At 46.4% G+C, this 15873-nt stretch overlaps 2 protein-coding genes across 3 annotated transcripts in view; one reads left to right on the forward strand and one right to left on the reverse strand.

The window, feature by feature from the left end:
- Positions 1 to 1994: 1994 nt before the first annotated feature.
- Positions 1995 to 8826, reverse strand: LOC115305084. The gene is made up of 3 exons (XM_029955428.1): positions 8817 to 8826; positions 5048 to 5459; positions 1995 to 2365 (listed from the first exon to the last, which is right to left on the reverse strand). Exons 1-3 carry the CDS (start codon positions 8824 to 8826, stop codon positions 2143 to 2145), a joined length of 645 nt encoding a protein of 214 aa, XP_029811288.1. The 3' UTR covers positions 1995 to 2142.
- The window catches only part of GLT8D2 (glycosyltransferase 8 domain containing 2), a 32011-nt gene continuing 21306 nt past the window's right edge, over positions 5169 to 15873 (forward strand). The window contains exons 1-2 of one of the 2 annotated variants that reach the window (XM_029953587.1): positions 5169 to 5488; positions 15474 to 15520. In XM_029953587.1, coding sequence (XP_029809447.1) covers positions 15502 to 15520 — 19 coding nt within the window. In that variant the 5' untranslated portion in view covers positions 5169 to 5488; positions 15474 to 15501. The remainder of the gene's footprint in view (positions 5489 to 15473; positions 15521 to 15873) is intronic. The other variant, XM_029953586.1, reaches the window with a different exon arrangement.

Below are 15873 nucleotides of genomic sequence, written 5' to 3' on the forward strand. Positions count from 1 at the left end.
CCCTATCCACATTGTGCAAGCATATTTTCCATTTGCTTATACAGACCTACTCTCCACTCTTCAACTTGCTCAGTGTCCTGAGAGGCTGACTTAAAGATAATACGTCCCTGGAGCTGCCCTGCGCTCTGACTTCTAGTAGAATTTGGCCGGTGGGGGGCACCAGCAACAAACTTGGGGTAATTAGCTGCCTCGTCGCTTTTGTGTGGTCACTGCAGGCTGTCTGCTGGGCAGCCCTGTCCATACAGCTACTTTCCCAGTCCTGGTAACCCCTTCTTCCCCTGCCCTTCAGAGTTACAGGTGGCCATGGCTCCCTGGGGTGCTAACTGCACTCTTTCTTAACCTGTTTCCTTAATTCTGACCTTTCCAAATAGTGCATTTTTTTTTTCAGAGTCTCCACCATTAGCCTTTGGAGTGAGGCATCTGCCTCCTGCCAGGCCCCTGACTGACTCAACACTGTGGTCTGTGCATATGTGGCCATATGCAGCAACACAGTGTGGACGTCTTATCCCCAGGGCTACAAGGTGGCCAGTCCACCTCCGGGCATCCCGGTTGGACTTCAGACAAGAAAAAATGGCAAGAGGCACTAAACAGCTCTTTGCCAGGAAAACAGTAGCTTTCCTGGAAGTCACAGACAGCAAACTTCTTTCTGCTCGCTTACCATTCTAGCTGCAGGATGTCTGGGGAGGTATTTTTTTTTTAATATTTATTTAGTTTTGAGAGAAAGAGAAAGAGAGAGAGAGAGCCCAAGCAGGGGAGGGGCAGGGAGAGAGGGAGACAGGGGATCTGAAGCGGGCTCCACACTGATAGCAGAGAGCCCAATGTGAGAGCTCAATTAGAAATCATGCCTTGAGCTAAAGTCAGACGCTTAACTGACTGAGCCTAAAGGGTTATTTGTAACTGGGCTATTACTGCCCCAAATGAAAGGGTGTTTCTATTTCAAGAAAAGAAGCAGAGAGGGTTATTAAGTAGGTTTCTAGCAGTGTTTGCAACCCTATATAACTCTTTTGGATTTTTTAAGAAAAAGTTACAAATAAGTTACTCTTATAATTCCTTTCCCTAGTTCATACCTTGGGGTGTCTTCATCTAATAGTAAAAATACAGTAGTCCCCCATTATTTGTGGTTTTGCTTTCTGAGATTTCAGTTACCCTCAGTCAACCCTAGTCAGGAAGTAGATGATCTCTCTTCTGATGACGGAGGACTCCGCAGCTGACACTATGACACGCTGCTTGCATCATTCATTTCACTTCGTCCATTTCACCTCATCACGTAGGCATTTTGTCACCTCACATCAGCACAACAGGAAGGGTGAGTACAGTAGGAGATAGCTTTTATTACCATAAATTATTGTAATTATTCTATTTTATCACTATTGCTATTAATCTCTATACATAATTTATAAATTAAGCTTCTGCATAGGTTTTGCATATGCAAAAAACATAGAGTTTTGGAATGATGCATGGTTTCAGGCACCCCCTGGGGGTCTGGGGACAGACTCTCCACAGATAAGCGGAGACGACACTGATAACTTCCATGTATTGAGCCCTCACTGAGCCCCTGACATGCATGATGCCTTTTAACCCTCACACCAGTCCTTGGAGGCTTCCCCACTTTGTAGATGAGGAAACTGAAGATGAGATTTTGAGTAATGTGTTCAGTATAAAGTCCGAGCTAACAGTTGGGTCTGTCTGTCTGTCCCCAGAGCCCATGCTGGTAGCCACTGCACTTATCAGAGTATCCCTTAAAACCCGTGTCTCTTTCTGCTCTGCTCATTTCTTCCCCAGCAAAACATCTGTGCACACAGTGTGGAAATCAAGGTCATAGGTACTAAGCCTCTTGCAGCCTTAGAACATGGCCCACTGGAATAAAGGAGAGCGATTCCAAAGTTGGAGACAGTAAAGGGTCAGAGAGAAAGGGTACAAAGAACAATGAACAGAGAGATTTGGGTCCATATGGAAGTTAATATGAATATCAAACAGAGCCTATAAAGACAACATAATTATTATTTAACTGTGAGTCTCCCTCTGGGCTCCTTTGGTTGTCATACTCTCTGAACCTACTTATTCACCAGCTCTCAGACTGGGTCAGGCATTCTGCCAAGTGGATCAGAGATGCAAAGGGGGAGAAATGGGACTGGGCAGGAGTCAGCTTGGAGGGCTTGTCACCACGATGCCCTGGGACACATCTGACAGATTGGCCTGCTGCCCCTGATGGCACACAATTCTGGAAGGGCAGGGGAAGCCCTGACCAGGGAATATGTTTGCTCCAGTGAAGGCCATGAGGACTGGAGCCGGAGTTCTTGAGGCCAGTACTCTGCTGCCACGGAACCTTCTCTCTCCCCACAGGTGGTCCGTGTAGCCAGTGTATCTGCCATAACCAAAGACAAACACATCACAATCCGGTCCGTTAGCTAAAACAACGATAAAGTTGTCCTTTAAAATAGAGGACACCTCAGGGTACCTGGGTAACTCAGTTAGTTGAGCATCTGACTTTGGCTCAGGTCATAATCTCACAGTTCGTGAATTTGAACCCCGTGTCAGGCTCTGTGCTGACAGCTTAGAGCTTGGAGCCTGCTTCCAATCCTGTATTTCTTTGTCTCTCTGCTCCTCCCTCACTCATGCTCTGTCTCTCTCTTAAAAATAAATAAACAGTAAAATAAATAGAGTACACCTTCTAGAAGTGAAAAGAGGAATAGCATAATGTCAAGCCTGCTTCAAAGAAAAATGGCACACTTGCTGGAATGTGTGAGGGCCTTGGGATGGGAGGTTGTAAGGGAAGGCCACCAGGGCAGCGGATCATTCCATACTCATTCCCTAGGAACAGGAACTGATGCTGATGGCTGGTTAAATGGAGAATGTGAAAACAACGGATGCAGTTTAACCCTTAAAGTTGCAGCCACAAATCCTAGGACAACAAAACCTTGGTTTGCGAGCACAATTCATTCCAGAAATATGCTTGCAATCCAAAGCACTTGTATGTCAAAGCAAATTTCCCCATGAGAAATAATAGAAATTCAGATGATTTGTTCCACAACCTAAAAATATTCATATAAAAATGATTACAATCTTGTAATAAATACAAAATAATAAAGTATAAAACATAAAGAAGAAACAAATTAACCGACTGAGCCACCCAGGCACCCCTGTACTAACTTTTTTTTAAATTTAAATTTTACTTAATGTTCAGCACAATATTGTTTTCAGGAGTAGAATTCAGTTACAACACATAGAATTCACTTATACAACACCCAGAGCTCACAAGTGCCCTGCTTACCACCCGTCACCCATCCAGCCCGTCTCCCACTCACCTCCCTCCATCAACCCTCAGGTTGTTCTCTATTATTAAGAGTCTCTTGTGGTTTCTTCTCTTCTCTTCCTCCCTGCCCTCACCTCCCACATGTTCATCTGTTTTGTTTCTTAAATCCCACATATAAGTGAATCACAATGGTATTTGTCTTTCTCTGATTAACTTACTTCACTTAGCATAATACATTCTAGCTCCATCCACATTGTTGTAAATGGCAAGATTTCATTCTGTTTAACGGCTGAGTACTCTTTCATTGGATGTGTATACCACATCTTCTTTATCCATGCATCAGCCAATAGATATTTGGGTTCTCTCCATAGTTTGGCTATTGTTGATAATGTTGCTATAAACATTGGGGTGTATGTACTCCTTTGAATCTGTATTTTCATATCCTTTGGGTAAATACCTAGTACGGTAATTGCTGGGTCATAGGGTAGCTCTATTTCTAACTTTTTGAGGAGCCTCAATACTGTTTTCCAGAGTGGCTGCACCAGTTTGCATTCCCACCAGCCGTGCAAGCGGGCTTCCCTTTCTCTCACCAACACGTGTTGTTTCTTGAGTTGTTAATTTTAGCCATTCTGACAGGCATGAGGTGGTGTCTCATCATGGTTTTGATTTGTATTTCCCTGATGTCTTTTTTTCTTTAATGCTCAGCCCAGCACCCGGCACATGGTTATTCTCTCTCCTTTTTTTTTTAAGACTTTAAAAAAAAAATTTTTTTTAATGTTTTATTTATTTTTGATACAGAGAGAGACAGAGCATGAGAGGGGGAGGGGCAGAGAGAGAAGGAGACACAGAACCGGAAGCAGGCTCCAGGCTCTGAGCTAACTGTCAGCACAGAGCCTGATGCAGGACTCGAACCCACAAATGTGAGATCTGACCTGAGCCGAAGCCGGAGGCTTAACCAACTGAGCCACCCAGGCGCTCCTCTCTCCTTTTTAAAGTTCGCGTATTTATTTGTTGAAGTAATCTTACACCCAATGTGGGGCTCAACTCACTATCCAAATGCTCTTCCGACTGAGTCAGCCAGGCACCCCCTCTTTGCACTTAACTTTTTAAAAAATATCTTTTAATGGTTTTTGCTTGTTTTTTTTTATTTTTGAGAGAGAGAAAGTGAGAGTGGGGGAGGGACAGAGAGAGAGGGAGACACAGAATCAGAAGCAGGCTCCAGGCTCTGAGCTGTCAGCACAGACCTAACACGGGGCTTGAATCCACAAACCTTGAGATCATGACTTGAACCGAAGTCTGACGCTTAACTGACTGAGCCACCCAGGCTCCCCCTAAAGTGACTTTTAGAAAATTTAAAATTACATAATGGCTTGCATTATATTTCCATTTGTAAATACCACTTTAGAAAGAACCAGTGAGCAAGGGATCTTCATTTCCTTGTAGAAGCGAAGGAGAGACGTTGCAGAAATAAATTCCATGATCCCAGGCAAAGTGCTGGCACCATTTCCTGGGTTTCTGAGAATCAATAGCAGAGACAGACCAGCTCAGAGCTGGGTGGGGTTGATTCCCTGCCTGATTCCTTCCATGTTCAGGCTCAAAACACACCATCTTAAAACTTCTGCGGCTATTATTGCCTTGGGAGAATGAGACCATCGTTGTTAGCGGGGCTTTAATTTGGGGACCACAACATTTTAATGATTTTAATGAGATTTTAGGAGAAAACTAGTGTCAATGAAGATATTCTCAAAACCAGTGGGAATTTAATTCTCCCACTTCTGCTCTTTCAGAGTTTACCTTAGACCCAACGCGTGGTGGAAATTCACCCTCCAAGAGTTTGCCCTTCTCCAGTTTGGGATCGTTTCCTCCCGAGCTGCCTTGTTTTCCAAACGCGGTGCACGCAGAGCGCTGCAGGAGGATGCCAGAGGAAGCCCGGCCAGGCGAGCACATCTGGAAGTGGTTTCAGGGGCCGCCTCGCCCCGCCGCCAGCGCAACGCCCCGACTCCCAGCTGCTCGGCGCAGGGGTGGAGGAAACCCGAGCCGCTCCGAGGTCTTTGCCAGCGAAGGGGAGGAGGCGGGGGCAGGAACCCGCTTTTGGAAGCGCAATACTGGCCGCGGGGCCTCCAGCGCTTCGGGCTTTCCAATGGGACGTTAGAAGCAGCCGAAGCCGCCCGGGCCCGCCGGGAGCCGCGCGCTCTGCCCCGCAGCTCTGGACCCAGGCGCCCTCCCGCTCACCAGGTAAACCGACGCCGGCCGACGCCCGCCCTTCCGGCCCGGCCGGCCCGGCCAGCCCGCAGCACCCTAGCTTTCGCTGTAGACTCAAGGACGGAAATCCGAGGTGCACCGTCCCACGAAAACTTTGCCTTCGGGAGCTCCCGGCCAATGTTTGTGGCCTGCCGAGGGAACTTTTTTATTTTCTATTTTTATTATTTATTTATTTATTTATTTATTGCCATTGCAGCACATCCAGGAGACTTCCTGTGCAAGTGGTTCACATGCTGGCCAGACTGTTTTCCCCACCCCCACCCCCCAGACCTGCGTTGAACCCCCTTACCCAGCGTGATTTATTATTTTCATCATATTTTAATGGAAATCAGTGGTTAGGTAGGACGGGATAAATGCTAGTCTTTAAAAGCAGGTACATTTCTTAGCCATGAAAGATTAAAAAAATTTTTTTAATGTTTATTATTTATTTTTGACGGAGTGAGAGCGGGGATGGGGCAGAGAGAGAGGGAGAGGGAGACACAGGATCTGAAGCAGGCTCCAGGCTCGGAGCTGTCAGCACAGAGCCTGAAGCAGGGTTCAAACTCACAGACCATGATGAAGCCGGATGGTTAGTGTGCTGAGCCACCCGGGCGCCCCTGAGCCGCAAAAGATGTAGTTGAGCTGTGATTCCCGTTCTCAGAAGCTGTCACAGGAAGCTATTCATAGGGCACCCATTCTAAAAAAGGAATTGGTAGTTGTGGAAATTGAAGTGAGGCTTATTATAAATGCAGTAATCACAGTGTTTGGGTTCAAAATGCTTTTTTAACACTCAACTGTCTTATGCTTACTTTATGAATGAATATAGTACATTAGATAAGCCTGATAGGGCCTGATATGCAACTTAGGATATGAGTTAAGAAGGAATAGTTAAGGGAGCCCCTGGGCAGTTCAGTAGGCTGCGCGTCTGATTTCAGCACAGGTCATGATCTCACGGTTCCTGAGATCGAACCCCCGCACTGGGTTCTGCACCGACAGCGTGGAGCCTGCTTGGTTTTCTCTCTCTGCCTTTGCCCCAGGTGTGCTCTCTCTCTTTCTCAAAATAGATAAACATGAAAAAAGGTTTTTTTTTTTTATTAAAAAGAAAAAGAAGGAATAGTTAACCCAAGAGTAAGACGAGAGGAAGAAAACATGATGCTAGGCTTCTAGTTGTTTGGCCCCATGTAATCAGTTATTCAAAATGACGTTGGCTGGTTTGTTTTGTCTTTTCCTCCAAATGTCTTCGCATCGCATTTCCGTACAGGACCCATTTGGGTTGCATGTGGACCTGCAGCCCCCCGTCGAATGCAGGCACAGGCAGAGCAGAGCAGCGGGGACACCGTGGGCTCTGGCTCCAGGTCCCAGAGTCAAATCCACGCATTGCCCCTTACAAGCTTTGACACGGAGTAGTCTCTTGTCTGTGCCTCTATTTCCTCATCTGAACATGGGAATTAAGTGACATCGTATGTCTAAAAGATGTAACAGCAACTGCAGAGTAGTGAGGCATCAGGGAAGGTTAGCTTCTCTGGTGGTGCTGATGGTGACCGTGGTGATGAAGGAAGTGACCACAGGCCCTGTGCTGGGTGGCAGGCCAGTGTCTGGCACACTGTTCCCTCTGATAGTCCAGTCTTCCAAGTGTTCCTCATGTCCTCATGTGTTGTTTCCCCAGAGCCCTGCTTTCTTCCTTTCTCCCTTCAAACTCTGCTTTTTCTTTTTTCTTTTTTTTCACCCTGTCTCTTGATTTCTTCTTTGTTCTCTTTCCTTCCCGAGAGAAGCACATGCTAAATTAAGCCATGGTTCTCATACTTTTCATTTCTCATAGCCAGGGAGCATGATATTAAATACTTCTTTTATGTCAGCATTTCCCAAAGAATGTTCTGAAGAACATAGTCCCATGGGGAAGATGCATTCAGTGAACCATATCACACTCTGAGAAATCTCAAGGCATAATGGCATTTTAAAGGTCCTGAGAAGTCCTGCAGTAGAGAGATCTGCTTATGGTTGTTTAACACAGAAGTCCCCAGTTGACCCCTGCACCGTTTTACCACATAACATCGATTAGCATTTCTCAGAGCACACTCTGAAACATCTTCCTCTGGCCCCATTTGTTTTCATTTCAGTTTCTCTTGTAGACATCCTACCTCTTCCCTCCTCTGGCAGATACCCAAGTGGACAAGGTGCTCTTCCTTCCCTAGGTAAGGACGTGAGCTTGATCTCCTGTGCCGTATCGATATCTAGAAAATCTGGATATCCTGAAGTGGACAGCTGGGGTCAGCAGCTTTTCTGCAAAGGGCCAGGCAGGTGGCTCTGCAAACCTCATGGTGCATATTGGGCCTCCCCAGATCTGCTGCTGTAGTGTGAGAGCGGCCTGACTCAAAACATTAAAGAATAAACCTGGCTATGTTCCAGTAAGACTTTGTTTATAAAAACAAATGCACACACACATACACACACATACACAAAACCCAAAAAACAAAAACCCAGTAATGGGCAGGGGCCAGAGATTATTGACACCTGCTCTAGCACCATTTTGTGAAAAAATGCCTCACTCCAACACAAGAGAAAGCCGACCAGATCCTCCGCATGCTGAAGCCTCCCCCATCTGGCTCCCTGTCCCGTGTCTTTGGGTCGGCCTTGAGTAAACCTTTCGGACTAGAGCAGAAAAGTAAAAAGGCCAGAGAGAGATGTTTTGTTAGAGGCCACATTCCTGAGTCCCGATGCTGTCCTTCTTTCTCTTTTCTTCAGGTGAATCCATGCTCTTGCCCTGCTTGCGGCTCTGTAGTTGGCGTTGGTTGAGAGGAGGGGCTCTGTTTTATGCCATGGGTGACCTTCAGGGTGCAGGTCCTGTGGGGGGTGGGCAGTTAAATCACAGAGCTTAACCTCTGTTGATTGACACATAATGATTGTAATCAGCAATGGAAAGTGGTCAGCTCTGAAGATGGTTAAGAATGTGGACTCAGAGCCAGACCTCTGGGTGTGAGTCTCTGCTGCTGGTTAATTGCATCACCCTCCCTGAACTTTAGTTTCCTCATCAGGAAATCAAGGGTAATTACTTTACAGGTTGTTGTGAGGACAGAAAGGCTGTTCTGTAAGTGTTGCCTATTATTACTGTAGGGTGTTTAATGAAATCTGCAGCGCCGACCCGTTTTGCTCATGAGGTTTATAAATTGCCCAGGATCGCATCGCTAAGGAATGGGGTGACAAAGCCCATGATCTTTCCACTGGTAGGTGCCCTGCCAGATTTAAATCGGTCAACAATATCTTTGAGGAGCCCCCAATTTTACCTTCCCTTCTGATTTCCAGGTTCTTTCCTATTCCTTCTCACCTAAACCCATAGCAGACAGGATTAATCAATAAGAGCTCTATCTTCACTTTCTTTTTCTTTCTTTTCTGGTGCTAGCTTTGGATTCCTTCTCAATTTAACAATACTGAAAGCCCCTACCGACTGATTAGAGCTGGCAGGTAGAGTAACACTTAGGGGCTCTGATTTTTGAAATGTATTTCTGGAGTCCTTCCCACTTTTGCCTTTTCTTCCAAGGCAGAGCTCAGTCGCTTAGCCACTGCCAGGTCTTAAAACATTCTTTCCAGATTTGGCCACGGGCCCGAACTCTTTGGCATCTGGTAAAATAGCTCCCTGTGTAAGGTCTTCAGGGGCCCGTTTTTTTTTTTTATTAAAAATATTTTTTAATGTTTATATATTTTTGAGACAGAGCATGAGCTGGGGAGGAGCAGAAAGGCGGGGGGACTGAATTCAAAGCAGGCTCCAGGATCCAAACTGTCAGCGCAGAGCCCAACCGACGTAAGCTCGAACCCACAGACCATAAGATCATGATCTGAGCTGCAGTTGGACGCTTAACCAACTTTACCTGACTGAGCCACCCAGGTGCCCCTCAGGCACCATTTTTAAACTTAACGGACAGGTCTCAGGTCCAGACCAATTCCCTAAACTCCTTTTCTTCCTAGTCACAGGCCCCAGGATCTTAGCCTTCTTTCCTCCACTCTTTGACAGTGCCACCGTCCTGTCTCTTGCCTAGGGCATTCTTCTCTCTGACACTGGCTGTGAGGCTCCGTCTTCCTTCCTGTCTTGAGGACAAGTCCAGAGACTCCTTCATGCCAAAGGCCTGGCTGTTTACTGCTGCAGAGAAATCACTGCACAGAAAGTCACTCAGCCTAGGACAGCTTACAAAGGAACAGGGGACACTCTTTTTTTTTTTTTAATTTTTATTAATTTTTAAATGTTTTATTTATTTTTGAGAGAAAGGGAGAGATAGCATGAGCAGGAGAGGGTCGAGAGGGAGACATAGAATCTGAAGACAGGCTCCAGACTCTGAGCTAGCTGTCAGCACAGAGCCCAATGTGGGGCTCGAACCCACGAACTGTGAGATCATGACCTGAGCAGAAGCCAGACGTTCAACTGACTGAGCCACCCAGACGCCCTAGGGCTTCTTGTTCTGATGGTCAGTAAAAGGCTGGTAAGAAGACCAGAACCCTCTGCTAGACTAGACTAGATCAACAGTCCCTTCCTTCTGGCTTTTTTCCTCAGTAAATGTATGCTCCTCCTTTTCTTCTGGGATTGAAGAACAGAACGATCTTTCCCTTCCTCTCTCTTGTTTCTCACTCATTCATTCCACACACGTTTGCTGAGGCACACAGAGGTGGGCAAGCTGCATGCCTGTGCCCGGTTACCTCATGGTCTAGTGGAGGAGCCAGGCACACTCCGTATATTAGAACGGTTCTGGGGACAGGGATAGGGGCAAAGATCAGGAGAGCAGCCAGGCAGGGTAATCGAGTAGGACTTCCTGAAGGAGGTGATGCCTGCACTGAGTCTTTAACAAATAAGTAACAATCTACTGGGGAAGAGAGGAGGGGAAAGGGCATTTCAGGCAGAAGGGACTGTGTAAATCGAGGTTCAGAGACAAGAAAGACACAGACTGGGTGTGGAGGACAGTGGATGGCCAGAGATAAACCCTCAGACAGTCCAGCTTGGACAGAAGGCATGGAGGACCTACAAACATCCTAAACTTCAACCTTAGCCTTTCAGTAATGGATTTCCAGTGAAGGGCTTTAGGCAGGACAGGGAGAGTCAGAGCTGTGTTTATTTTTTTACTTTTTTAAAGTTTATTTATTTATTTTTAAGAGAGAGAACAAACATGAGCAGGGGAGGGGCAGAGAGAGAGAGAGAGAGAGAGAGAGAGAAAGGGAAACAGAGAATCCCAAGCAATTCTCTCTGCTGTCAGCACAGAGCCCGACGTGGGGCTCGAACTTATTAACTGTGAGATCATGACCTGAGCCGAAGTTTTCTTCAAAAAAAAATTAAGGTCATGAAAAATAAGACAAGTGGGTAGGGGAAGATTGATTAAGAGTAAAAGAAACTAAGGATATGACAAGCAAACTATAGAAGATGATGTCAGAATAATGGGAGAAATGTGAATATGGATTATTCATTAGATGTTATTACATTAATGTTATTGTTTCTAGAGGTGAGGCTGGCATTGTAGTTCTATAGGAGGACGCCTCTGTTTTTGAGAGATGCATGCTGAGATACTTAGAGGGGAAGTGTCATGATGTCTGTCCTATATATGAGAGAGGAATTAGAAAGGAAGTAAATATGGCAACATGTTAGCAGTTGGTGACTCTGATAAAAGGTACTTGAGGGCTAAGATTCACTCTTTCAACGTTTTGGTAGACTGGGATTTCTCAATAAGAAGAAAAGGAAAATCGAACAAAAAAATTTCAGGCACTGGGAGGGGCGCCTGGATGGCCCAGTTGGTTGAGCGTCCAACTTCAGCTCAGGTCACGATCTCTGGTTTGTGAGTTCGAGCCGCGCATGGGGCTTGCTGCTGTCAGCACAAAGCCTGCTTCAGATCTTCTGTCCCCCTCTCTCTGTCTTCCTCTCTCTCTGTCCCCTCCCCCTCTCTCCCCGCCTCTCAAAAATTAACATTAAAAAAATAATAAAGGTACTCAAACTTCATGTCAAATTAGTTTAATGTGATTATCAAACAATGAAATGAGTCCGTGTGCCATACCAGGGACAGATGGGGGAAGGGAGGGAGCAGAAGCTCTGGTGGCTCGAAGGCCAGGTGGGAGGTGACTGCAGAGGAAATGAGTGGGTAAGATGAGGCAGAGTGGAAAAGGGATGGATTAAGGACCGTTTAGGGGGTGGAGTGAATGAGTGAGCAGGGAGGGGGGAAGCGGACGCCCAGGGCTCAGCAGAGGAGGGCTTCTGGGGGGTGCACCGATTTTGGCGGTGAATGGACGGGGTTTGGGGAGCTAGTGCAGCAGAGGGGAGGGGCATGTGTTCATCTCTTCGGTCTAGAAGTGGCTTTGAGGATTTACAGTGCCAGGCGCTGTGCTAGACCCAGGGCAGGGGACACACAGGCACGTCCTGCCTTCGCGGAGTTTGTGATCTGTCGTTGGTGGGGGGGGGGGCGGGGGGCAGATGATAAACCAGGAATGACACGGGCAAAGGCGGGGCAGGTGCTGGGGAGACGTATGGCCAGTGAGAAGCTTTCGATGAAGAGTCGGACGGACGTGCGGGAGCAAGGCACCTGGGTGTTTAGGAGGAGCGTTCCAGGTGGAGGGAACAGCGTTTCAGGTGGAGGGAACCGCAAGTGTGAAAGTTGTGAGGCAGGAGAATGTCTGGCCAGGAGGCCGGTGTGACCGTGTGATATCTTGAAGGAGGTTGTAAGGACTTGGGTTTTCTACTCTGAGGGAGACAGGAGGCCTTGGAGGGTTTTGAACAGGAGATGATATAACTCGACTCCAATTTTATTTTTTGTTTATTTATTTATTTATTTTGGGAGGGGGAGAGAGAGAGAGAGAGAGAGAGAGAGAGGGAGCGCGAGAGAGAGGGAATCCCAAGCAGCCTCTGTGTTGAGAGTGTGGAGCTAACACGGAGTTTAAACCCACAAACTGTGAGATCATGACCTGAGCCGAAACCAAGAGTCAGACGCCCAAGCAACTGAGCCCCCCAGACATCCCCTGACTCCTATTTTATTTTACTTTTTTAAATTTTTAATGTTTTTATTTATTATTGAGACATAAACAGAGCATGAGTGGGGGAGGGGCAGAGAGAGAGGGAGACACAGAATCGGAATCAGGCTCCAGGCTCTGAGCTGTCAGCACAGAGCGCGACGCGGGGCTTGAACTCACAAACCGTGAGATCATGACCTGAGCTGAAGTCGGCTACTTAATCAACTGAGCCACCCAGGCGCCACATGACTCCTATTTTAACAGGCTCACTCGGGATGCTTTGTTGAAAATTACCTGAAAGGTAATGTAGTTGTGGGCTGTGAACAGGCTGGGATGGGCACAGGCCAGGACCTGTGTCAAGGAGAGAGGGCCAGCTGCTGTTCTGTGTCTCCCGCGCACCCAGGCCTCTGCAGCATGGGAATGAGTCCTTCGGTGCCTTTCTTCACCCACAGGGGCCATGTTAACCCCCAAGATGATGCTCTCCCAGGCTCTGCCCCCGGACATGCCAGTTTCTCTGGGCCTCAGCCCTCTGCCTCCTATTCTACGGGGTCTTAGGATGCCCCCCAGTTGTTCCCCGAAGCAGGAGCCCCTGAACTTCCTGCCATCAGTTTTCTAACTCTTTACAACTCTGATGCCCCTACCAAATCCACATAATCAGCTCCTATCGAGGGGTCACACCGTTTCTGGAGCACCTGCTTGGTCTATTAGAATGCTGTTGACAGCAAGTACCAGAAATGCCAATTTACAGCAGCTTACAGCCACAATTTCCTCATTTGAAACCTGGAGAGAGCAATATATCCACCTGAAAGGTGTAAAAATTAAAGGAGATGATGTACCTAAATGGTCAGCAGAGAGCTGAGTGTAAATAAGCTTGCAATGAATGGTAGCTTTTATTATTATTTCAACCCTGCAAATGTCTCCCCAGATGTGCACACGATTCTGACCACGGGGAACATATTTGTAAGGACTCTTGATTGCAAGACGCTAAATGTCATTCCAAAGCAATTTAAGGAAGAGAGACACCTGGGTGGCTCAGTTGGTTGAGCATCCGGCTTCGGCTCAGGTCATGATCTCATGGTTCGTGGGTTTGAGCCCTCCTTCGGGCTCTGTGCTGACAGCTCAGAGCCTGGAGCCTGCTTCAGATTCTGTGTCTTCTTCTCTATTCCTCTGCCCCTCCCTCACTTTTTCTCTCTTTCTTTCTCAAAAATAAATAAACATTGAAAAAGAGGAAATTTTTTTTAAGTGTCAAGCTTTCTGCCTGCAGTCATAGATTTGAAGATTCAAGTAAAATGGACTCACCTTCCCCTCATCCAATATCCCCTCCAAAATTCCCATGACTTCCTGATGGCTTACATTCTCCTACATTCGGAGTTCCCACAGAACTTCATCTCAGTGGCGTCTCTCCCCCCTCTCCATCTCCGACATGGGGGAACACCTCCCTCTCCTTGGTTTCCCCCGAACACATTGATGCCTGAGTTTAGAAGCAGGGGAACAGCAGAGAGGCGGGAGGTGGGGATCAGAAGGTGCAGAGCACGGCACAAGACTGTGGACTGAATACGGGGCATCTCAATTCTTGAAAAGTCCTTGGGGGCCATCTGCCCCAAGGACAGAAGTTCTAATGAGCAAGGGACAGCCCCTGCTCTGGGGTCTTTCTCCTTCTCACGTCATATTCTTGGGCTCCTGCCCACTCCATGATTCCAGTTCATCGTTCACTCAGACGCATTTCAAATGTTCCTGCTCTCACCCCTGCTGACCCCATCTGTGCTCGGAAGTCTCCAACTTCACAATAACAAAGAATTTTCTCCCTGAGGGGACCTCTGCTAGCAGTGAAAGGAGCCATTATTTTCCCTTTCTTCTTGGACAGTTTACATGAATCTGAAACTTGTAAATATTTTGGAGCTCATTGTGGATGACTTTGAGTGTTCATCTCCTTTACCAAAATATTGCTTTGGGACTTTAATGAAAACAAAACCTAATGGAGGGAACTAGCTGCACATGAAATAATCCAAACTCCTTTGCAGATAACACTGTTTGTCTCCATCCTCCTCTGGCCAGTCTCATGTGCCAGCCACAATGAACTTCTCGTAGTACTTAGAATACCCAGAGATGTTTTTAAGCCACAGGGCCTTTGCACCTGCTGTTTCCTTTCCTTGGCACTTTGCTCTTTCCTTCTGCCTTCTCCCCGCTGGCTCCTGCTCTTCCTTCTGATCAAATGCTGTCTTCTCAATGAGGCTTTTCTTGATTTCCCTTCCTGATACAGTCTTCACCTCTCCTGATCTGTGTCCCAAACTTCTTTTGTTTTCTTCATATCTCTTACCATAATCTATTTTATTTGTTACATTTTAATATCTGTTTTCCCCGCAGCATTTAAAGCCCCCTGATGGTAGGGACCAGGGCCGATTTGTTCATTGGTACATCCTCAGCACAGTGCTGGGCTGTTACTCAGATCTCAGTAAATGCATGATTGAGTTTAGTAGAAGATATAGTTTTATTTCCACAAGGGATCCTTGAAGAGTGAAAATTTCCTAATCAAAGGAACGAAATCATGATAGCAGAAAATATGCATGGGGGGATATTTTAGATCAAGGAGGCCTTCTTGTCTTGTCTTCTTGACTTTTCTTCCAGTTAGCCCTCTCTGGTTTGCTAACCCAGAGAGCTGACAGGGCTCTTTTTGGAGAAGGTAAAAAACAAAACAAAACAAAACAACACACACACACACACACACACACACACACACACACACATACACACACACAAAACAAAAAACCCCAAAAACCTGAAGACAAAAGATTATCTACTGGGGGCCCTTTGGACTGTTTGTACAGCCAGAAAAATTAATTTGAAGGGGTGACCTATACATCTAAGAAATATTTGTTTCCAAAGTTCTAGATTCAGAACAGAACGAATGATTGGCCACATATCAGAGAGTCAAAGACACGATCCTTAATAATTGTATGATGACTTTGGGGTTGATTCTGCTTAACAAAAATTTTTATTCTTTAATCCACAGGTCACAGCTTTCGTCTGCGTGAACACACATGGCTTTGTTACGAAAAAGTAAGATTGCAGCTTTTGACAATCACGATTATTAAAAATAGATATTTTAAAGAACTGGGTTTTTTTTAAAATGTTTTAATGTTTATTTAGTTTTTGAGAGAGAAAGATAGGTTGTGAGCAGGGGAGGGGCAGAGAGAAAGGAAGACACAGAATCTGAAGCAGGCTCCAGGCTCTGAGCTAGCTATCAGCACAGAGCCCAACACGGGGCTCAAACCCACAAACTGCAAGATCATGACCTGAGCCGAAGCCAGATGCTTAACCGACTAAGCCAGGCGCCTCTTAAAGGACTGTTTTGATGCTGTGTCTTGAATTATCTTGTTTTTGAGCTCTTCTTTTTTTTTCATGGATAGTTT

The sequence above is a fragment of the Suricata suricatta genome, chromosome 10 (assembly GCF_006229205.1).
Source record: "Suricata suricatta isolate VVHF042 chromosome 10, meerkat_22Aug2017_6uvM2_HiC, whole genome shotgun sequence".
Classification (NCBI taxonomy): Eukaryota; Metazoa; Chordata; class Mammalia; order Carnivora; family Herpestidae; genus Suricata; species Suricata suricatta.

Coding starts and splice junctions, on each gene's coding strand:
- LOC115305084 (XM_029955428.1), bottom strand. Junction 2,366..5,047: donor CACCACGCGTTGGGTCTAAG/GTAAACTCTGAA, acceptor TGGTTATGGCAG/ATACACTGGCTACACGGACC.